The sequence below is a fragment of the Danio rerio genome, chromosome 16, assembly GCF_052040795.2.
Source record: "Danio rerio strain M-AB ecotype USA chromosome 16, GRCz13ab, whole genome shotgun sequence".
In the NCBI taxonomy this organism is placed as follows: Eukaryota; Metazoa; Chordata; class Actinopteri; order Cypriniformes; family Danionidae; genus Danio; species Danio rerio.
Genome location: NC_141036.1, coordinates 5769962 through 5794256, shown reverse-complemented (window position 1 = coordinate 5794256; position 24295 = coordinate 5769962). Strand labels below are relative to the sequence as shown.

The following is a 24295-nucleotide window of genomic DNA, read 5'->3' as shown; positions in this document are numbered from 1 at the left end:
GTATTAATTGACAATATTCTTTGCTTATTGTTTGTTACTTTCATAAACATACCTTCTGTTCTTGCAGCTGGGCTTTCACCACCTTAAACTCTGAGGATGGTGGTTTTTGATTGGCTGTCAGCTCCTCGATCTCACAGACCCAAGTCATCAGCGTTTCCAGATTTTCCTGGAATGCCTTCGGATCCTTGAATGCGTCTTTCAAAGCCAAAGTGCTTCTTCCATCCTTATAACAAGACCAGATAATATGTTAAAACCTTTCAACCTTTCTAATAAAGAAAATCAATTAAAGTCCAGGTAAAGTGATATCAAAATATTATTTTTTTATTATTTTTTTATATTTGTTCGGAGTTTGTCATGCAACGAAAAAATATGTTATTAATCACACAGATAAATTTGAATGTTGAGAATATGGCAAGTAATTAAAATATCTATAATAATGTTTTAGCTCCGCCCAGAAAATCTTAAACACAGAAAAGGCAAACAATTGTTTGATGGTTTAAAGGTGCCGTGCATGTTTTTTGACCCTTCTAGATCATTAAAATACCACAATATATTTGCAAATATTTAAGAAACATGCTAAGAGAACATACTTGTTGATCTGAAAAACAATGCTAAATTCGGATATTCTCCGCCCACCACCAGTTTACCTAATCATATTTCAGCACCCTGGGTTGCCATAGTGGAAAATATTGTATTTAATATTAATTATGAAGTTTGTCTTAATGTATGTGGGTGCAGCCGAAAATGCAACCTCCAGAAGAACACAACAGCCCCTGAAATGGGATGCAGATTCAAAGTTTTTTTTTAATTAGTAACGCTATTAATGAAGAGAGCTTAAACCAGCCTGAGCTGGTTGACTGGTTTTAGCTCATCAACCAGTTGATTTTAGAGGGGTTTTGGCCTTTCCAGGCTGGTTTCAAGCCATTTCCAGCCTGGTCTTACCTGAGAGCCCAGCAAAACCAGGTTTAGGCTGATCATTTTCCAGCCTGACCAGGTATGACGAGGCTGGAAATGGCTGGAAACCAGCCTGGAAAGGCCAAAACCCCTCTAAAACCAGGCTGGTCGACCAGCTTAAAACAGTCAACCAGCTTAGACTGGTTTAAGCAGTTTTTTTAAGCAGGAAAATAATTAAAATATTACAAACGTAAGCATTAGCTGATCGGCATGCAGTGTAAGACACGCTCCTATTGGTGTCGTCAACCTTACAATCTGTGTGTGCATCAAGTCTGAGGAGCACAAGCTTGGTGAAAAAATCCTATTCAATATTTTGAATTTGTACTGCAATACCTAGTTCAACCATGAGGTGTTAATTTCACATACTACATGTTTAACTTCACAATTCTTTACTACATACTCTAAAGTCTTTGTAACGTGTTTCAGCAATACATTCTAACATTTTTAATGAAACAATTCTCTAAATCTTCTTTACCTGGACTTTAAGAAAAGACCAACATATTGTACCTTCCATTGATCTAGACTTGATTCCTGGTCTGAACTTGACTGGCCATCACTCTGCAGCTGTGAATCACAATACAAACAAAAAGTTACAAGTTTTATTTAATTGGAAAACAAACAACTGGTAAACAAAGCAGGACTTCAAAAAAAATCTATGAAAATGGTAAATGATGGTAGAAACTAAATGTTAGGAAGAACCGTAAAAAAAAAAATCATGAACTTTTTACATTTAATCCTAGTCTTAAGCGAATTCCTTTATCCAAAGTGACATTCAAATGAGGATTATAAAAGCACTTCAGGCCACCAAAGAATATTGATTTATAAGTGCCATGAAAAGTCTAAGATAAGTTGGTTTAGCTTTTTTTAGGTTGCATAGGTTGACAAAGACGAAAACAGTAAAGGAATAACTAGTAAGTGCTATTGCTAATCATTTATAAATGATAAATAACCTCTGCAAGTTCCTCGGCAGCTCCGGTAAGCACTCTAACAGTTCTGGTGACAATAGGATCACCTCCTTTCCCAGCAGGAGGATACTCGGTCACTTCCACAATCTCTGTCACAATAGTCTCCGTCACCTCTGTCACCTCCGTAACCTCTCGAGTGTTCAGAGGCTTCCAGGACCAGGGACTCCCAGAATCCCTTCTCTGCAGGCTGGCTCTCCTGTCCACAGATCCATACTGGCTTAGGGGGGATCTTCTGTACTCCGGAATACTAGACTTTCTGGGCAAAGAGCCATTGTGTGGAGTCTTAACAGGGGACGGAGTGCTTCTCCAGGCATTGTCCAGAGTGCTGGTAGTGGTGACGGTCGGGGCAGGGGAACTCCTCTGTTTGTCCGGTGTGGGAGTTTGACGGATAACCTCATCCTCTTTTTTGGTCTCTTCTCGAGGAGGCTCCGGGATTGTCCATTCCTTGCGTTGCTGGTAGCACTCTTTCAGGACGTTCTCATCTGACTTAACTTGTTTGGACTTTTGTCCTAAACAGCTAGGTCTGCTAATGAGGTTACCCATGACTCTTCAACCCACGGGTTAACCGGGTCTCTTTGCCATACATACAGACATCACCTAAACTACCTACAACACAAGGAAGGTCACAGTTTGTAAATATTTGTATTAATCAGTAAAAACACCTCTGCGAGAAACGCTAAGTAGCTATGTAGATACGAAAAAAATGCTAAGTAGCTAAAATAAGTTTTCAAAATGTTTGAAGAGTAGGCAAGACTCTCTGCTCTCTAAAGGCTGATTTATACTTCTGCGTCAAACACCGGCATATGCTACGGCACTGACGCATAGCCCTTCGCCGTGGCCGTCACTGACGGGCACCTCTCAAAAAATGTAACTACACGTCGCAACAACGCATAGCTCAAGCTCTGTGATTGGTCGGCTTGGTAGCGCTGACGAGTCGGGGTGGGACCGAGAGCCGCGCGAATGGCGCGAACCCAATGTAGCGATTGTTTACAAGTGTGGAGTCCCGTGAAGGAGCTCCGGATGGAAAGTTTTGTTTTGTGTTTACCTCATAGTTAAAGTTGCTGCACGTCCGCCGGTTCCTGCCTCAAAATGAGCGACTTTGAGCCACTTGTACATCCCTGAAGTGTTCAGGAAAATCAAAAAAGCAGCGAAGAAACTCGACACAGAGGAACATTTACACCTCACTGCCAACTAGCGTTTCGGAAGTGTTAATGCAGACCAACAGAGACAGCGCGCAGAAGTATAAATGCACAGCCACGCGCGTTGCCTGTGCCGTGGGTTACGCCGACTACTTGATGCAGAAGTATAAATCAGGCTTAAGGCAGAGGACGTGTCCGCTGGCGACTCTGAAAACAAGTGCACTCACGAAAAAGGGCAATGTCTCAACTATCCAATACCACTACAACCTGAATGGATGCTACTGATGCTACCTCTAGTAAAGTTAGCTTAATTAGCTTAATACAGCTATACAAATTTGAGCCTCCAGAACCAGAATCCAATTCAAAGGACAATGACTGGTAACCCATGAACAGACCTCATCCCACTCGCTTTGCAACTGATTAGTACTATTTTTCTTTATTTAAAGGGCACTAAGGTTACCCCTTTTTTCAGATTTAATATAAGTCTTTTAGAATGTGTATATAAAGTTTCAGCTCAAAACACCCATCAGATTTTTCATTATACCTTTTACAAGATGCTGTTTTATACTGATTTTCACCAGGGGGTGGTTTTGTCGTACTGCGCCTTTAAGGCGAGTTCTGCCCGCCTACTGTTTCTACGTGCCTTCCCGCGTGCTTTAATCTCCTCCCTCGGCTGCGTCAGACAACAGACAGACTTAAAGGAAGAAGGTCTCACGTAGCGTTTGTGAGAAATACTACAGTAAGAACTAATCTTTACTAATCAGTGTTATGAAGTTGCATTGATAAGTCACACACAACATCGTTACAAAGTTCACGCGCACACACACACACACACACACACACACACACACACACACACACACACACAGAGATACGCACACCGCAGTTGACACACACACACACACAGGCAGGCAGACAGACAGACAGAGCACGCTTAGCTTAGTACTGTTTTTGCACTCAAATGTGTCAGGATACAGGCTAACCTCAAGTACTGTGTGGATATCTGTTATGCTAATGTACAAAATAAACCTGATTTAACGTCCACAAACCGGGATTGAAGCGTCTTCTTTTATAATTGTTCTGACACGCGGCTGTGCTGATGAAGTAAAGCTGAAGTGAATCGCTGTAATTAATTACACACATACTCTGTTTTAAAACATTTTAAACATGTGAAACTTACTCTTAATCACATTTGATGATGATTGCTGATCCTAGCGAACAGAACAGACCTTTTATTCCCGGTTGCTTTGCGTATGTCTGCCTGGACTTGTTGACATATACACGTGACTACCGGAACATGTTAATGCGCAGCTGTCAATCAATATTGGTGGGCGGGGGGACCACACTCCTACGTAAAGTTGCGGTCTGAAAAAGTTTTTGACCCTTCTAAAGCATAAAAGTATAATATGTTTGCAGATATTACAGAAGCATGCTAACTGAACATAGTTAAACAATGCTAAAGTCATTTATTATGCTTTTCTCATCTGACTTAACTTGTTTGGACTTCTGTTCTAAACAGCTATAGGTTTGCTAATAAGGTTACCCATGATTCTTCAACCCACGGGTTAACCGGGTCTCTTTGCGTTACATACAGACACTACCTAAACTACTTACAACTAAAGGAATGATTCATTTTCCTTCGGCTTAATCTATATTTTAGAGGTCACCACAGCGCCAACTATACTGAAACATGCCTTACAAAGCAAACCCATTGGAACAAAGTCCACACAGAGAAGCCAACTGGCCCTGCCGGGTCTCGAACCAGTGACCTTCTTGCTGTAAGGCCACAGTGATAACCACTGAGCCATCGTGCTGCTCTTAAAAGAAATTTTTTATTAGAAATGTATACACTGTTCATTTGCAGAATTTTTTTCAGTGTACCACAATTAAACAAATGTTAGTCTCCCGTTTCCAACTGCAATCTTTAAAGGGCCATCAAACCCCCTCATTTCAGCAGAGTGTTTACACCTCTACTTTGGAAAAAGCCAGAAAAGTGGGCGTGTCTAGCACTGTTTAGGGGGGAGTGTCGGAGCAAAAGAGGGATAGTGTGGGAGTGTCTATTTGACCACGCACTGAGTTTCAGAGTCAAAACACACACACTCACACACACACACAAACACACACACACACACACACACACACACACACACACACACACACACACACACACACACACACACACACACACACACACACACACACACAGGGGAGAAAGTGTCTGTGTTTACATGGACATCTGTAATCGAATTATTTGGCAATTTATTAAATGGTGGACTTTAACTGCAGTTTGGCTCTTTCATTCAGGGAATTTATTCGTGCCCCTCGTGACAAACGAGATATTTGATTCGAGGAACTGCTTTAAGCGTGTATTTTTCATGCAATGTTTGATACCGCACGATGAATGAGAGAAAAAAATTAACTCTGCATTTCTCTGTAACTTAGATGCACTCGGCAGGAAAGCCGCGTGTGTTATTCCGCTCACAAAATGAGATTAAAATCCTACACGACAGTAATAGTTTGGTTGTGGTGCTAACATGTTTACACTCGGTGCAATATTAACAAAAACAAAAAGCACTGGCCGCTCACTTACAAAATCTGTAGGGACAGGACAATCCACAGCAACTATAACCGCATCTTTATTAAGAGGAGAAGAGAAGCGAATCCGGATCTCCATTTGCAGAAGAGAAAAGCTCTCGGGTAAACAATGTTCCTTAGACACGCAAGTTATTGTTGTCGCGCGCCCCGTCGCGTACACTATAATCCACGCGTGATTCCAGCTGCGCTCTCACAGAGAGAAAATGAAAACAAAACTTCACTTCAGCAAATTAGGAAAGCAACAATTCACACTTGTTTTGCCAACACAATGTGGCGTCTCTGCAGTAACGCCGTCTACACTGTAACATTAATGAATATTAATGTAGTTGGACAATAGAGCGCGCTGATTGATTTGAACCAAGTCTTACTCATGCATTAATGCAGCACACTTGGAGACGTAATACGGTACACCCAGGTACAGTCACCCAGTCTACACGCTGGAATACACGCTATGATCTCATGGTCGAGACGCAGCTTCAAAAATTAGTTTCGAACCTAAACTACGAATTTGCTCGAAATAACGCAAAAACTACCAATTTTCACTTTTTAGTGAGATATATGTGTCCTAATAGTGTTTTTAGCAGTGTGGGACACATATACGACTGACAACACCTGAAAAGATGTGTTGTGGTGTTTCGTGACCCTTTAACAGAGGCTTGTCAAGCTCAAAGACCACTACGTTTAAATCTCAATTAGATTCCTTGCTGTCTTACAAAGTAGAGTCTTTTACTGTGTTCATGCCAACAAACACCACCATCATTATTTACACGACAAAGAGGGTAACACTTGACTGCCAATCCTGCCAGATTACTGCTTGACAACTACAATATGATCACAGATCTATGCTATTACTAGCCATGCAAGTGACAAGCCTGTTTATAGGGATAGTCCCGTCTAGGATCCCCACAGTTCTTCCTGGCATCCACAGCCACTGTACTCTGCCAAGACCGTCCCCGGGATGGCCCTGGGAAACTATTTAGCTCCTGATCAAAAATGACAGGCATGGAAATGCTGTTTCATTTCTTTGCCACAAATGAATGAACAATGTTTTTTTAATGCACGTGGTCACGGTTTACTGGGAAACACAGACCCCATGCCTGAGGTGCAGAACAGGGATGAACAAGTAGACAGAGTATAAACTGAAAAAAGACAATGACAAAAGACTCGAGAGAGGGGGTTGGCTGGGATTCAACTCTACAATGTGAAATTACAGTTCATCTGCATAGGCACTCTGCAGTCGTTTAGTGCCCGATTTACTAAGAGAACAATCCGTGTAAGAGAAGTAATCCGTGGAACAATTGGAACAGGGCCACATAAGAAATCATAAATTATTGCTGTAGAATATATATTGCTGTCTAATGTATTCCCCCCGCGACTTGGTTTCTTCCACTAACCCCCGCCATCTCATGTGAAATGGACTGTGCCAAAATTCACCACGGAGCGGGAAGAACGTCGTGGTTGTTGATAGTTTAAAGTTATAAAACAGGTATTATAGAGTCCAAATCAGCAGAGCATTTAAGGATTGTGCATATAACGTTATGTGTGCGTGCATCGCTAAGTAAGTACCCGAAATCATTGCAATATGTATGTATATAGAATTTCACATAATCATACTCATTTGGGCTGTAACATGCCAATGCATACATTTAATTCGGGTATACGGTTGTATTATTGTTAATATGTTCGTCAGTTGAGATGTTTGGCACAGATGTTATGTATTTGATGCATATAAACCTTGATTGAAACATAATCAGACCAGCAACTAGCGCATGCGCACTGAGTTGTTCATGATTAACCTGTATGCACGAGCGCAGCAGCTATGTTCACGTAAATACCCCCCCGGTCCCACCGGTCCGTTGTAAAATTGACAACTGTTGACCGGTCCGCGGTGATAAAAAGGTTGGGGACCACTGACTTAGGGAATGTTTTATTGTACGTTTCAGATGCACATTCTTCTTCTACATGATCAGGACAAGGCAGAGCTTGTCATACAGATCAGCTAGCAAACCACTGAGCTAAAGCCTTCCCTAAACCCTACTAATAGTGTTTTCAAAAGCAGATGTAGGAGAAAAGTGCGCTGCCACTACATAGATTTACCTTGATTTTCCATTGCTTTTTTATCTTTTGTTAAAGTGTGCTTTACCGGACTCCAACCAGAGCGCTCTGCAGCACAAAAGCTTCAAAAAATGAGCTACGAACAAACTGACTACATCAGAAAAGTGGCCAAACGGAGATAGATGGGAGACACAAACATATTTAGTAGAAATCATAGACAGCGTTAAGTTGTTTTGTGGTATTTATTTGGTGTTTTGCAAAAAAAATACATAAAATAATATTTTTTTTTATCAATAATACGTTCCTGTAAATATAATTAGTGTGAAAAAGAACAAAAAGTGTTGACGTTATACTGCCCCCTAGTGTTTATTTACACAGAAACTACTGTTAAATGTATATTAAATATTTGTTCACAAAAAAATGTAGGCTGAGGCACATATTTCCAATGAGCCTGCATTGCTTTTTGACCTTTGAGCTGGACAATCAAAGCACAATAGGCCGGGCAGTTTCCTTTGTGCAGGTAGCACAGAGCTCCATTGAGTGCATGTTAATTGGCACAGGTGATGGGGGGTTAGTCCAGGTCATTGCGGTTCACTGCATGCTAATGACGGGTGCTGAGGGAAGTGGCTCCAGACAGCAGACAGACTCAGTGTTTCTAGATCACTGGAGCAGAAGACTTATAGTATCAGCCCACATTCTAGCAGGGCGGATAAGCCTGTGTAATGTGTGAATTGACATTGCAAAAACACGTGACAGGATATACTGTAATGTGAAGCTGATGCTCTGGACACTAGCTGAAAAATAGAGTCCTTTACTAAGATCTGTAGGAATATTTTTGTTCAGGCAAGTTCCAAGGAGCACATAAAGCCGTAAAATCGAAGTAATCAATATGAACAGTATAACCATTGACAAATGCTCTTCTTTAAATCAACTGTAATTATATTAGCTTATTCAATCCATCTCATGCACTCCTAAAGCCTTGATGGATTATGGAGGATGGGAGAACGGTTATAAGCATCTAAGTGGAAACAGTCACTGATCTAAAAGCAATCCCAATCCATTTGAATATAAAGATTTACAGGTAATATGACACCTACTGTACAATGGCTGTTTCAAGGGTGATATGTGTGTCAGATTTATGGCCCGTTTCCATTGAGAGCGATAAAAAGTTAATGCACATCTATCCTAAAGTGTAAAACCGCTTACAATAGCTAACACATAGGCTAATCTCCTATAGCCTAAAGATCAGTTATATGATCAATTAATGATGTAAAAACAACCTAAATTCATTTGATGCCATAATCACATTTAGATTCACAAATCCTATATTTTATCTTTTTACAGGCTTTGGAGATGTAACCATAGGTCAACTATGGATTTGTCATGAGTCACGGCTGTGCTCAAAATGGCATAAATAATTTCAAAGGGAGCACAATTGTCAATTTGAAGTTCGCTAAAACTGAACAGTAAAAAAATTACTTTGAAATCAAATTATGTTTGGATGTTTGGTTCGGATGTTGGAACGTTCGAAATAGGGCATAGGGGGATAACTGGTAATAGAACACAGCCATGAACTCTGCTTCAAATTTTAGCTCTAGAGGAGTAGATGCAACCGCACACGTTTGCGATGCAGTTGGCGAATGTTCATTGGAACGACAGATTCTGAAAACACCAAATCACTGAACTACAATTGTAACGATAAAACTTGCGACCTTAATTGGCCAACAATGGTTTTTGGGAAACGCACCACCAGTGTGAAACGGAACCAAAATAGTGGAAAATTGCTACAATGTTATCACTTTTAACCTTGGTCCAGACCAAAGGAAATGTACTTCAGGTGTGAAAGCACCCTACCTCATTCATTCATTTGGGTCGCCACAGCGGAATGAACCGCTAACTATTGGGCCTATATTTCTTTTACAAACATTATGGAGAATATTCCACATCAATTCTAAAATGTAAAACAGCTTATAATAGCTAACACGTAGGCTAATCTGCAATAGCCTATAGATCAGATATTAGGTCAATTCATGTAAAAACTTTAATTAGTTTGTTGCCATAATCACATTTAAATTCAGAAATCCTATATTATTTGTTTTTACAGGCTTTGGAGATGTAACCATAAGTCAACTATGAATTTTTCATGAGCTACGGCTGCGCTCAAAATGGCATAAATGATTTCGAAGTGCATTACTAACTGAACTGTAAAAAAGCTAATTACACGTGAGAGGGATAACTTTAAGGGTTTTTTTGTGGATGTTGGAACGTTCGAAAAGAATAGGGCATAGGGGCCATAACTTGGAATAGACCACAATTAACTCTAACTACAGCTCTAAAGAGTAGTTGCAACCGCAGACATTCGCGAATGTTTAGTTTGAACGACGGATTCAGGAAACACCAAATCAATAAACTACAATTGTAACAATCGAACTTGCAACCTTATTGGCTGGTTTTCTAAAACACACCCCTGGTGCGAAACGGAACCAAAATGGTGGGAAAATGCTACAATGTTTTCATTTTTAACCTTGGTCCGGACCAAAGGAAATGTACAACCTCATTCATTCATTCATTTTCCTTCGGCGTAGTCTCTTATTTATCAGGGGTCGCCACAGTGGAATGAACCGCTAACTATTCCAGCATGTGTCGGCCCTTCAAGCTGCAACCGCGGGGTTGGAAAACACCAGAGCACCCGGAGGAAAACCACGTAAACATGAGGAGAACATACAAACTTCACACAGAAATGCCAACTGGCCCAGCCAGGACTCGAACCAGCAACCATCTAGCTGTGATGCGACAATAAACCCTTACTTTACTTTTTTAAATGATAAGTAGCTCAATTACAGCAGGGCTCGAAATTGCGACCATTTTGGTCGCATATGCGCCCGAAATTTTATTTATGCAACCTCAAAATATTTTTGGGAGCACTTCTGCGAGTGCATAAAATTGTTGTGTGCGACCAGTTTTTACTGCAAAATATTCACCACATGCGCGGATTCGGGAGACATTTTTGCAGGATGCATCTCTAAGCTGATTGTCTGCACCTGAAATGCGAAACCCAGCACTCAGGAATGGTTTAAAACAGTTGTCATGTCAACTTGCTCCAGTAAACAAAGCCAAGTCCGTAATGCTTGCCCCGCCTTCGCACTCTTCTTATTGGCCCACCACTGCTCTAGCACTGAACGCGAATGATTGGTTAATATCAGCTGTCAATCACTCAGCCAGCGCCTTCTTGCTTGGGATGACAGAGAGAGCTACTACCGCGAAAAATTGTAAAGTGCTGAAGATGAGAATGCAGATAACACTGACAGATTTTGTTTTATAAACCATGGCATCCAAAGTTATAAATAATGACACATCTTACTAGTGACCATGTGCTGAATGTTAATCCACCATCTACACTTTTCGAAGAGTGGATAGAAGACTTCCGTTGGCTTCAAGTCCGCTATGAAAAGTCTGTGGGATGGAATTTTCAGGTAACTGTTTGCCACATCTAGCACGAGAGCTTCTGTTTAATCCTTCATATAATCGCCGGATGCTGTCCACCATGCAAGGGGCAGCTATATGTCAAATGTAACACCACGTACACCATCGCAAACGGGCTTACACTGAGTAAACTATTATCGCTACTCATAAAATTTATTTGTTAAGTATTGCTATTAACATGACATAACGTTATGCATATAATAAGGTACAGTATATGTCAAAAACATCAGTGCAGTATCAGACACTCGTGAGAACAGCACAGTTATATCGTTAACAGATTCATGTCGAGCAGTGCGTGCAGGGCCGGTGAGCGCTCTGTGTATGAAAATGTATTTTCTTGTGATAACGGGATTTCGTTGAGACATATTTTCCTCACGCTTGCATAAATATTTGTTTTGCTTGTTAGTTTGATTACTGTTGATTTCAAATGCTATAAATATGTTTGTGTAAAACTTGTAGTAACGGTGCTTATAATTGGTGGGTGCGACTAAATTTTGGCTGATGCTCCTAATAAGTTAAGACTGAAGCAAAAGCAAAAAGGTTAATTTCGAGCCCTGTACAGTAACTCCAACACATCCAACACACTAACATAATGTCCATTTTGCATGCTCCAGTACAATCCACAAATGGTTGCCCAGTATGTGAAGCGTCACCAGCTCAATTGTGCATGAAACAGACTATACTGATCCACCAGGCAGGCCAGCTCTAACTAGCATAAACCAGCTTGAAGCAACACTGAGCTCATGCTGGATTTCCCCCTCAGGGCAGCATCAGGTCAATGCCCGAATAAATGAATAGAATCATCTAAAGCTTGTGATAAAAGCTGAAGATGTTTATCTGAACCCTAACCCGCAGTTTAACTCTACTGCGGTCTGTGATTTAAGACCCCCGTGCAGCCTCTTGATATTAATTTATGGGGGATGTCACAGACTGGCCTCCCAGAGAGAAAGATTAACCCTTGTGATGGACAGCGCTGTGCATCAACAATCCATAAGGCATGATTAATAAAGTCCACAATAATAGACTCAAATGCAAAGATTCCTCAGAGATATTCTAATTAATAATCCGGTGGAGGAATAAAGGAGATGTGAAACTGATGGGTGTGGGCACTGCACCCCGACAATACCCTTCCCTAATCTGACCTCAATATGGCAGACAGACGGTGTAAACTGGTGTCATGCCACGTTCTGCTGGTGGATTAACTCGTATACAGATCAGCGAGAGTGGTGGCTCTCTTAAGGGTGTGCTTAGGTGTTTTTATGGATCTCCCAATAACCATAAATCAGGTGCAGTAATCATGATAGTGGTCTCTCTAAATGATTAGAGCCATGTTGTTGCCCACTACAAACATGTCTGACTAGAATGCACGAATGCAACGTATTGATGCAGACAAAATTATTAGCAATCTTGCCAAATTTGAATTATTTTTCTAATATTTCTGTTTAAAGGAGCAATTTCCTATTATATATGTCATAATAAGTCATTTTTTACTCATGGCTAAAATAGTATTATACATAAACTACTATGACTACTATTATTAGTGCCCTTCAGAAATGAATCAACCTAACTGAGCCTAATTAACCTAGTTAAATTGCACTTTAAGATGAATACTATCTTGTAAGATAACTAGTGAAATATTATATACTCTGATCATGGCAAAGAATAAATAAATAAGTTATTAGAAATGAGTAATAAAGCCATTATGTTTACAAATGTGCTTCGTAAATACATTTAACAGGGGTTTTGCAGGTTTCACCAAGTTAAATCGAAGACTTTAAGACATTTTTCAAGACCATTATGAATGAAATTTTAGACTTACACAGGGCTAAATGCTGTGGACTTTTTTTAAATATCCCAATTAGAAAAGATTTTCACTTACCCTATCAAAACTGATTAAACTCTAATACATTTAATATTAAAAAAACACTATAACCCTTACCAAGAAAAGAAGAAAACAAGCTGTCAATTACTTCAGTCTACCATAATAATAATAATAATAATTTATTAATTAAAAATAGAGGTCAGTATCCTAGGCAGTAAATAAATGGAGAATTTTTAAGCAAGTGTTACTGTAAGGATGGTAATTAAATGCTATTTTTAATTAAAAGGTTTTATTGAGATGGGTGTTATTGGCCAGATTAGGGAATCTATACATAAACAAAGGAAAATTAAGACCTGTTAAAAAAAAACACAACATTTCAGTAGATTTAAGACTTTTTAAGACCTAAAATTGAGTTTTTGAGATGTAAGACATTGTAAGACCTTGCAGATACCCTGTTTAAAATGATGTGAAACATTTGTAAAAGTAGGGCTTATAATTTGACCCATAACTATAAATGCATATAGTAACTATAATAATCACAAAACTGTGTCAAAATTCTTTGATACGTCATTAAAGTTGTGATATAGAATCTAAAAGATGCTTCATAGAGTTTACACAAAGAGTTTGAAATCCTAGTGTTTTGTTAACTGCATACCACATGAATGTATTCATTAAAAAAATGGATACTCACAACAACGATAGTAGCAGTCACAGTTAGCAGCAAATGAACTAATTACATCCAAAAATCCTTGCAAGGGGATTCAATTCCAACCCAAACCACTGCCAAAAATCCCCTTCAGTGAAAATCAAGTGCCTCAGACAGCATCACTGTTTTCCCTGCGTCCAAAAGCAGCTGCTGGTTCGAGTGCGAAAGTTTGAATGAATCCAAAAGGCTGGCGGTTGTGGCCGTTGAGATCTCGCTGGTGCTTTACTTACCCCGCGTGCACAAAAACGGCTAACCCAACAATTACACAAGTTCCTCCGTCATCATTCAAACAGCAGAACAAAAAAACCTGTCTTCTCCCAGCATCCTTACAGAGGCCTTGAGTTCCACAGAGGCCTGATGTATAAACATGCCAAAACCTTCGCATTCACTTGCTCAAACAGGACCCTCGCTTACTCACAAATCCACACATATTTTATGCAAGATGACCCATGCTTTTCCCGTCGCCCACAGCCACAAGCAAACAATGTCCCTCTCTCCCCCTCCCGTTAGCGGGGATCTCTTTGTTGTGTTCACTCCTATGGAGGAATTCCTCAATGGGGCAACCAATAGTGCTCGAAAAGTTCCTGGAAGAGTAACCCACAGTCGCCTTGTGGTGATTTCGGTGGAGGTATAAGTCTCGAAGCCTGTTGTGTGAACTCATTTAGACAGAGGAGCGGTGCCTTCACCTCCCTCTCCCTCCCAATATCATTAGCCCCTCCCCCAGCTCCTCTTCTGGCTCAAAAACTCCTAATGAAAACCAAGAGGATACAAAAAAAAGCTTTCTAAAGACCCCCGGGCTGCTCCCGAACATTCACATGTTAAGTGACAGCTGCCTCCAGCCCCTCGCTTTTCCATCCCGCTCCATAGCAAGTGCAGGGTAGACCGAAAAAAAAAAATAGAGGGACCCCCGGGCCAACCGAAACCCCCATCACCATTCACAGCTACAAAGACGACTAATTACTGTAAGACATCTCTGATTACTTTTCACTTTCGGCGAAGCGATGGCCAAACAAGCGAAGAAGAGCTGACAAATCAATGCACTGTAAAATAAAATGCTGGTTCCACACAATCGATCTGTGTTGGGGCAACATGAAGGACTTAAGTTAACTCATTAGATTTTACAAGTTTAAGTGGACTGAACTGAAAACAATTAGGACTCAAGACTCAATCATTTGTTTTCTCATCAGCCTAGTCCCTTTATTAATCAGGGGCTGCCACAGCGGAATGAATCGCCACATTATCCAGCATATGTTTTACATAGCGGATGCCCTTCCAGCTGCAACCCATCACTGGGAAACACCCATACACACTCATTCGCACACATTCAGCTTGCTCAATTTACCTACAGCGCATGTGATTGGACTGTCGGAGCACCTGGAGGAAACCCACGAGGAGAACATGCAAACTCCACGCAGAACTGCAAACTGACCCAGCTGTGGCTCGAACCAGCACCCTTCTTGCAGTGAGACGATTGTGCTCCCACTGCGCCTCTTTGACGCCAACTCAAGACTCATTTTAAATGTCATTTATTTAACATTATTAAACAAGAACAACAAAACAAGACGATGCAGTGGCGCAGTATGTCGTGCTGTCGCCTCACAGCAAGAAGGTCGCCGGTTCGAGCCTCAGCTGGGTCAGTTGGTGTTTCTGTGTGGAGTTTGAATGTTCTCCCTGCGTTCGCATGGGTTTCCTCCGGGTGCTCCGGTTTCCCCCACAGTCCAAAGACAAGTGGTACAGGTGAACTGGGTAGGCTAAATTGTCTGTAGTTTATGAGTGTGAATGAGTGTGTATGGATGTTTCCCAGAGATAGATTGCAGGAGGAAGGGCATCCGCTCCGTAAAACATAAAAATATGTAAATGAAAAAAATAGATAGAAACTTCAATATAAAATAAATAAAAAATAAAATAGAAAATTTTAAATAAAATAAATAGAAAGATAATATATTAAAAATAAATTACAATTAAACAAAATGTAATTTTTTTATAAAAAAATTAAATAAAAAAATGTAATAAACTTAATTGTTTGTGTGGGACCTCCGTTCTCACAATCCTCATTTATTTCTGCTCCATCACTCTTTAAGGTCTTATCGCCAGCATGTCTAGGTGTCAGATCTCAGATAATCTCTTTGATTGGTTCCCAGGGGAGGACAGGTGTAAATAGCAGGTGTTTTAGGAGGAGGGGAAGACCGAGACTCAGGTGTGCAGGAAACACACACAGTTCCCCATTATTTTTGTCAGATGAAAGGCTTAACACAACACCTGCACTGCTGCTTGACCTTAGATTCTTCATCTCGCACAAAAGAGTTGCTCAGCTAACATTTGAAAGAGAAAACTGAAGTCCTTTGACGCCATTATAGTGATTTACATACAGTGACCCCAAACACCTGTGGACACTCAAATCACAAGTGAAAAAGCATGATGTCAATGCATGTAAAACAGCAAATACAGTGGGATTTCAGCTGACTTCAGTCCAAAGCAGAAGAACAAGAATGACGCCCTAATAGTAAGAAAAAAAATATTATTATGGCTTGCATGCAAATTCTTTAAGAAGAAAAATAAATAAGAGATACTTTTTAAATGACTTTAAGAGTGGAACTTGCATGGACACCTCTCATTTTCAAGATTCAAGATTTATAATTTATTTTATTTGTTTTTTATGGAAATATGAAGAGAGCTGCCACATACAAAAAAAAATTTCACAGAATATATAAAAAATGCATCGAATTCAGCACAGAGAAAAAGAGACTTTAAACAAAGCAGGAAAATTCAGTAAATCTGACTGCAGATTAAAAAATTAACCAAATACAGACAAACGTTATTCTTACTAACTTTTGCTAGGCTTCATTTATGGAAATGATATGGGTGTATTATAGTAGAAATGTGGTAGCATTGTTTTTTTTGTCTTGTTTTTTTTTGACATATTGATTATTTAAATAACACCACAGCTTAAATGTAAAACCACAGTTAAACTATGGTTAATGTAGCAAAACAATGGTGAGTTAGCTAGCTAGATGGCTAAACAACTGAAAAAAAAAAGATTCTTTTTTTTTATTTTTAGGCTCAAATACTGTCTGTTTCAAACGGCCTATACCTATTCAAACTATCTTATTATTACAACTTATGGCTAGTGCTAGTTATTACAAACTGGTATTTCTAATTAAATTATTTAAATGTGTCATTATAATTATATAGGCGAGGCAGTGGCGCAGTAGGTAGTGCTGTCGCCTCACAGCAAGAAGGTCACTGGGTCGCCAGTTCGAACCTCGGCTCAGTTGGCGTTTCTGTGTAGAGTTTGCATGTTCTCCCTGCCTTCGCATGGGTTTCCTTTGGGTTTTCCCCACAGTCCAAAGACGTGGTACAGGTGAATTGGGTTGGCTAAATTGTCCGTAGTGTGTGTGTGAATGTGTGTGTGGATGTTTCCCAGAGATGGGTTGCGGCTGGAAGGGCCTCCGCTGCGTAAAAACTTGCTGGATAAGTTGGCAGTTCATTCCGCTGTGGCGACCCCGGATTAATAATGGGACTAAGCAGATATAATTATAAATACAGTGGTCTAAATACATTTTGCATATATAATATATAAAAAAAAAAATATATATATATATATATATATATATATATATATACATATATATATAAAATGCAATAACATTTATTTAAAGTTCTGTTCTAAACTTAAAACACAGCTTTATTTGTAGTATAATATTTCAGTTATTTCAAATGATCATCTTTATTATATTTACAGCATTTATTTTAATGTAATTTTAAGTTTAAGTTTTAAGAAGTAATTTTGTTGTTTCAACAAAACAACAAATTTAATCAACAAAATTACTTCAACACAAACATTATTATGAATGCTGTAAATATAATAAAATTATCATTTGAATTATTAAAACTGTTAAAAAAGTTTGATTCAGAGATTAAGAAAATTTTGCTTTCTGCTGATAGATTGTAATGCCGTCTTACTGATTCTTTATATTTAATACTTTATCCCTCTAATTAATTTGCATAAAAATATAAATATATAGTTAAACTATAAATATTACAAAAAACAAAAACAAAAAAACCCTCTTTTAAAAGTATAGTAGTTCCATAGAAAGTGCTTTCATGGAAAAATTAACAAGGGCTTGTGATTGCACTTCTAATATACTGTAATAAACAGTCAGACAGCACAGTACAGTGTAGTTTCAGGTAAGAGTGTTTCCTCCTGTTGGTGTAAATGTGTTTATGTCAGTGTCCACATTGTAAAAATATCTGTTAATATACAGGTTCCATATTTTGTGGTTCACATGCTGTTTAATTTCATTTTAACACAAAATGTAACACTGTAGATTAACAATGTGACTTTTATTGACATTTTAGTAGTTTGAGACAAGATATTGTTTAAGAAATAGTATAGAGAGAATTAAGACAATTACAATAACAGAAAAAAAAAAGTACTAGCACTTTGTTACCAAGTTTTTGTACCGTCATTTACAGTGGTCCCCAACCCCCGGGTTATTCGTTGGTACCAGGCCGCACAACAAATGATTAATTATTTCTGTATTACTGAGTCTGAACGATCTTTTGCAGCAGCCAGAGTTTTAATGAAATTAAAGAAACGAGAGCACATTACACCAGTATTAATAGAATTACACTGGTTGCCTGTGCACCAAAGGATAGATTTTAAGATTCTTTTATTAGTTTATAAAGCACTACACAATATGACACCTTCCTACATTTCCGACTGTTTAACAAAATATAATCCAAACCGTTTACTATGCTCTTCTAGTGCTGGACTTTTAGAATTTTATCCTGTAAACCTGATGCGATCTGGCGGCACTTCTTTTAGCCATTATGCTCCAAAAATTTAGAACTGTCTCCCCCTTGAAGTGAAAGAATCCCCAAGTATTCATGTTCTTAAAAAGCGTGTTAAGACACATCTTTTTAAATTTGCATATGATTAAACAAGTTTGTTAGGTGTACGCATTTTATCTATTTTGTTGTAGGTTTATGTATGTAATGTATGGTGTGTGCCTGCATATGTAAGGACTATTGTGTGTGTGATCATGTGGATATATACTTACATTTTGTGTACATGAATGCTTTTATTTCAGTATATGTGATAAGTTTTTGTGGTCTATTTTAATGCTTTTGTTGTTGTTTGTGAGGCACTTTGAGTTGCATGTATGTTGGAAAAGTGCTATACAAATAAAGTTATTATTAAAGTTATTTTTTTTAGAAAAATCTCTTGATTTTCTTAGTTACATCTCGCTCACTTGAGTTCTAAAATTTAACCCACAAGCAGCAAAATGAGTAAGAAACAGACAATTATGGAAAGTTTCTTTGTGAATTGGAAAAGGCCCAGTGAAGGACCAATGAAATGCCAAGGAATAGATCCACAACCCATTTGTCAACAAATCAGGTGAATCCAGCATGTCTGTGCAAGAAGATCAACTGCTGGAGATGGCAAATGATGGCGGCAGTTCACATATCACTTCGTTTCCACACACAAGTTCGTTATTTTCAATGGTGGCATGTGGCTTTTGTGTGCATTTTGGGAGTGACGCGCCAAGCGCACCCAGATGAAAACAACTTCAGAATGCTGTGACAAGTCACATTACAAAACTGACTGATCAGCTTCATATTTTGTATGGAATATACACCTTTTAGTAGACTAATTTTCTCAGACAATCACTGCAGTACTTTGTAATTTTACAAATAAAACTTGTATCAGAGCTGCAGCAATGTTTTGTCAGCTTGTCATCCTCTGAGAAAATGCCTGATGGTCGTCTATGTACACCTAAAATTGTCAAGCATTGACCAGTTCGCTATAATAAAAAGATTGTGGACCACTGATTTACACCACAAACACAGTCAATATATCACTTCAAACTATTCAAAATGTCACTTTTCAAAGTTTTCAACATCAAAAGCCTCTGAAGAACAGATCGAGCTCTCATAATGCAATTCGAAAGCATAAATAAGTCATCAATCACCGATACGGAAAACTGTTAATTTACAAATATTTGTTTACAGTCCAGGCAGTGTGAATCATCACAGAATACAGGGAGTGTAAGAATGTGACGGGGGTGTGTGTGACCACACACGTTCACCAGGATGACCACACCCACAGACTATAACCCAGCCAAACAAAGATGAAGAGAGAAGAGCAGCAGACGCCGCACATCCACTTCATGATGATCAATGTGTCGCTCATGTTCAGGAGACGAGAGCGCACTAAACACAGCACTTCAATTATTAACCCCAGCCCTTCCCCCGGCGCAGAGGAAAACAGACAAAAGGAGGAGAGCGGCTAAAAAGAGGAGCAACAATGCCTGTCAGCCGGACTGTCCTGGGAAAGGGAATTCAGTGCTGTGATCCCATGAGGTCAAGATATTTAACCTGACCGGCTCTTAGAGACGAGACATCAATGTCTGCTGTGAGTTATGGCCCTAAAACAAACCAAAATCGGCGTTTGCGATGAGTGTGAATTCATATGGCAAGATAAGAGTCTAGATGAGATTTGAAAGCATCAGTTTTACTCGGAAAGTGGTTGTAAATATTACAATTGTGAATTTTGTTTTATCCTTAGGACGGGGCATATGAAGCCGGCCCGGGACGTCGATCAGGCTAGAGCAGGAGTGCCCAAACGCTTTCTTATAAAGGGCCGAAACCCAAAATTTGGTAAATATACCAAACTGCATTATATTACAATTGCCATTACCTTATTTATTCATATTTTAAAATAAATTTATATATATATATATATATATATATATATATATATATATATATATATATATATATATATATATATATATATATATATATATATTAATTAATTAATTAATTAATTAATTAATTGAAAAAAACTGTAATCATATTAACCCTTGTGTGCTGTTGGCGATGTTTTCATCCATTCTGAGGTGATTTTGAGGCTTAATTTTGCCATAAATTTGAATCTGTTTCAGCAAATGGAATGAATTTTGGTGAAAAAATCTTATTTTGACACATATTTTAGGAAAATGCTTTGAAATACACAACAATACACTCAAATTGACCACCCTTTCATTATGTTGGGGGCTGTTTTTGCCCCATCGAACATTATAACCACATTTTTTGATTGTAAAGCTATGACAGAAACCTTTTTACACAGGCCTATCTAAAGAGTTAATGCTGAACAGCACATAAGGGTTAATAATTATCAGTTTTCTTTTACATCTTATAATAAAGGTCTTAAAAGAAAAACATAAACAATCCCATTTATAACCCAATGCAGTTCAATGCCGAGAACTCTAGTCAAAACCAAAGTTGGTTCGTGGTTACTTGTTCAAACTACATATTAAAAATGAGCTGAAACAACACAATTCTTGAGGACAACTTAATTTTTTTATGTTCAATTCACATTAATTTGTTAAAAGTGTTGAGTTAACCGATTTGTGTTGGGCATTTTTTTCAGTTTAACTTTTGATCTGGCCTGCCATCCCTTTGAGAAGCGAGGAAGAATGATGGGGATGGTTTAGAGATTGTCAATTAAAATTAAACCCTTTGTTTATTTGTTAGTTTTCAATTAAATGGTATAAATGAATCAGATTTTGTTTAAATGTACATAGTATCACCCGACAATGCAGAGACTTCGGTGGGAAAATCAAGTCAAAGACAGATTCTGCTTATGTATTTATCATTGAACTCCACTGTGTTATAAATGTGTTTGTTTATGTTTTTTATAGCTATAAATTATTATTTTAAAAGTTATACTGGAAATAATATAATTTGAAAGAATATTTTTTATTTATTTTTAAGTATTATGAAATAAATTAGAAAATAACCCATGACAACTTTTATGAAATATAGTACTGTATATTTACCTTCACCCCATGGCTCTATGATATTAGATTTTGACAATGATATTTGGTTTTCTAGTGAAACTGGACCTGGATTTGCTTGCTAATGTCTTGTGCATCCATCGAGTGACAGTATTTAGATTTTTTAAACATCAGATTCATTCATATTGTTAAAGTTAAACATTTAATTTCAGTTTGCTTTTTTGTAGCTGAACAATAAAACAAACAAACAAACAAACAAACAAACAAACAAACAAACAAACAAACAAACAAACAAACAAAAGGTTATGTTAAATTAGAAATGTTGACCTCTGTTAAAGGCATTTAGCCCAGCGTTCCCCATAATTCTCCCTCTTTTCTCAAATGGGATGTCTGGCCAAATCAAATGTTACCAGGGGCTAACTCTGTCCCGCAGTCCCTAGCTTGGGCTAGTGTGTTTGGTGTTTTACAAACGTCACCTATTATCAGGTTAACGTTGATTCAGCATGCAGAATCGGGAATCGGCTGAAGAGAGCACTCTGATTGGTTATTCAGCAACAAATCAGAACCCGAGAATAAAAACTGACATGACATACACTGCCAAAAATGCAGAGTTCCACACAATTCAATCATGTTGTCCCAACACAAATTGGTAAACTTAACACTTTTAACTAATTTATGTGGATTAAACATAAAAATTAAGTTGTCCCAATGAAATCTCAAGAATTGTGTTGTTTCAGCTGATTTTAAATAAGTAGTTTGTACAAGCAAAAATATATATATATTTGACCATGTAAACAATTTAAGTCAAGAAGAAACACAAAGATGCAGTCTGTAGTTTCGCTACATTTACTGGTGACACTTTATAATAACTACACACTATAAATCAATTATTACGCATTAGCAAATAGCAAATTTATCATTGAGATTCTACACTCTACAAATTGTTAAATTATTTATTAAATCCCAATGGTTAAGTTAATAATTTGGTGCTTTATTGGGTTGTTTTTAACCTTTATTGGGTTATTTATTTAAGAACTGATTTAACTGACACTAAACAGCTGTGTTACGAGTGCGTAATGTTGTTTTTGCGTTTATTTAAGCTGTAACGCCATAATATTGTTGTTATTGTTTATCAAATTACCTCTCCGTGTCATGTTTTTTAGATCTATTTCACCATCCAGGACCATCTTTTAGAAGCGTTTGGATGTGGTTAAAATGGATTGTACATCGTGGACACTTAGTGGAGCCTGCTGCAGCTGCTGGACAGCCTCTACAGCACACAGAGCTCCATATTTTGCTCCATCAACAAAGAATTTCTGCCTGCACAGTTTATAAATGTCTGCACTTTGCTCTGTTTCGTCATTGTTTGTGATTCATAATTTATTTTAACAAAAGTGTCTGGAACTAAAATGTAGTGGGAAAAAAAGAATTTTCAATATTGTTTGAAAACTATGTTTTTTATTTACACAGCCATAATTATAAAATTAATAGTAGTACTAGTAATTGTAGCAATAGTAATACCAGAATAGAAAAATAACATTTAATCAAAATAACCCAATGCATTGGGCTACATAATATAACCCAATGCATTGGGTTAAAATAACCCATAATTGAGAAGGTGCTATAATAAACTATAGTTGGGTTATATGTTGGAGTATTTTAACCAAACTATTTTAACAGCTGTGTGACACCTGATGAAAAAAGGGACTAAGCCAAAAGGAAAATGAATAAACGAATACTCAGTATGCTAATAAATGCTTTATTAACTCTACAGTTTATTAACTCTGCTCTATTAACTTCATGCAGTTTTGTGACCTAATCTAAAGTGAGAACTATTTATGCTTTATAAATCCCTTGTAAGTGACAATAATACAAAAACTGAAGAACGTTGTTCTTGTGTTTCAGCTCATTTTAAAGAAGTAGTTTGGACAAACAGCAAACATCATTTATTTTGAGTGTATATATTATGCATGATAATGCCATTAATGATCAAAAGAGAGATGGAATTAAAGACAGAGAGCACTGTTGTGTCCTGATTTGGCACTGCTGTACTGCTATTATGTGCCCAATCTAGCAGACACCTGATCCACCCTATTCACTCGAACAGAAAATCCCTTTGTTCTCTCATTGACCATATCTTTCATCCAGCATGTGAAGCATACGATACCACTCACGGAAATGTTTCACTCCAATGCCAAAGTAAGTCATGAACAATCTCAATGTTTCATTTTAATGCGGTTCACATTCACGATGTACTGCACAACCTTTTGTGATTTTCTTTTTCTTTCCCAAATAATGTTTAACAGAGCAAGAATCTTTTCACATTATTTTCTATAATATTTTTTTTCTTCTGGAGAAAGTCTTATTAGTTTTATTTCGGCTAGAATGAAAGCAGTTTCTTTTTTTAACCATTTAAGGTCAATATTATTAGCCCCCTTATTAATAATTGTTCTATTGTCTACAGAACAAACCATCATTATAAAATGCCTTGCCTAATTACCCTAATTATAATGAAACCTTTGAATTTCACTTTAAGCTGAACAGTAGAATAAATATCAAGTAAAATATCGAGTCATCATGAAGAAGATAAAATAAATCAGTTATTATAAATTAGTTATTAAAACTATTATGTTTAGAAATGTGCTGAAAAAAATCTTCCTGTTAAACTGAAACTGTAAAAATATACTGAGGGGCTAATAATTCAGGAGGGCTAATAATTCTGACTTCAACTGCAAATTTAGTAAAATGAAGCCCGAAATGATTGATATCTC

General features: G+C 37.9%; 1 protein-coding gene across 5 annotated transcripts in view; it reads right to left on the bottom strand.

Annotated features, from left to right (window-relative positions):
- Nucleotides 1-24295, bottom strand: part of macf1b (microtubule actin crosslinking factor 1b) — an 83794-nt gene that overhangs the window by 46547 nt on the left and 12952 nt on the right. For 2 of the 5 annotated variants that reach the window (XM_087286481.1, XM_087286479.1), the window contains exons 4-6: nt 1905-2525; nt 1462-1518; nt 53-223 (exon numbers count right to left, since the gene is read on the bottom strand). In XM_087286481.1, coding sequence (XP_087142607.1) covers nt 53-223; nt 1462-1518; nt 1905-2462 — 786 coding nt within the window. In that variant the 5' untranslated portion in view covers nt 2463-2525. Of the gene's footprint in view, nt 1-52; nt 224-1461; nt 1519-1904; nt 2526-13704; nt 14352-24295 lie in introns of those variants that run through there. The other 3 variants (XM_087286482.1, XM_087286483.1, XM_087286480.1) reach the window with 2 other exon arrangements.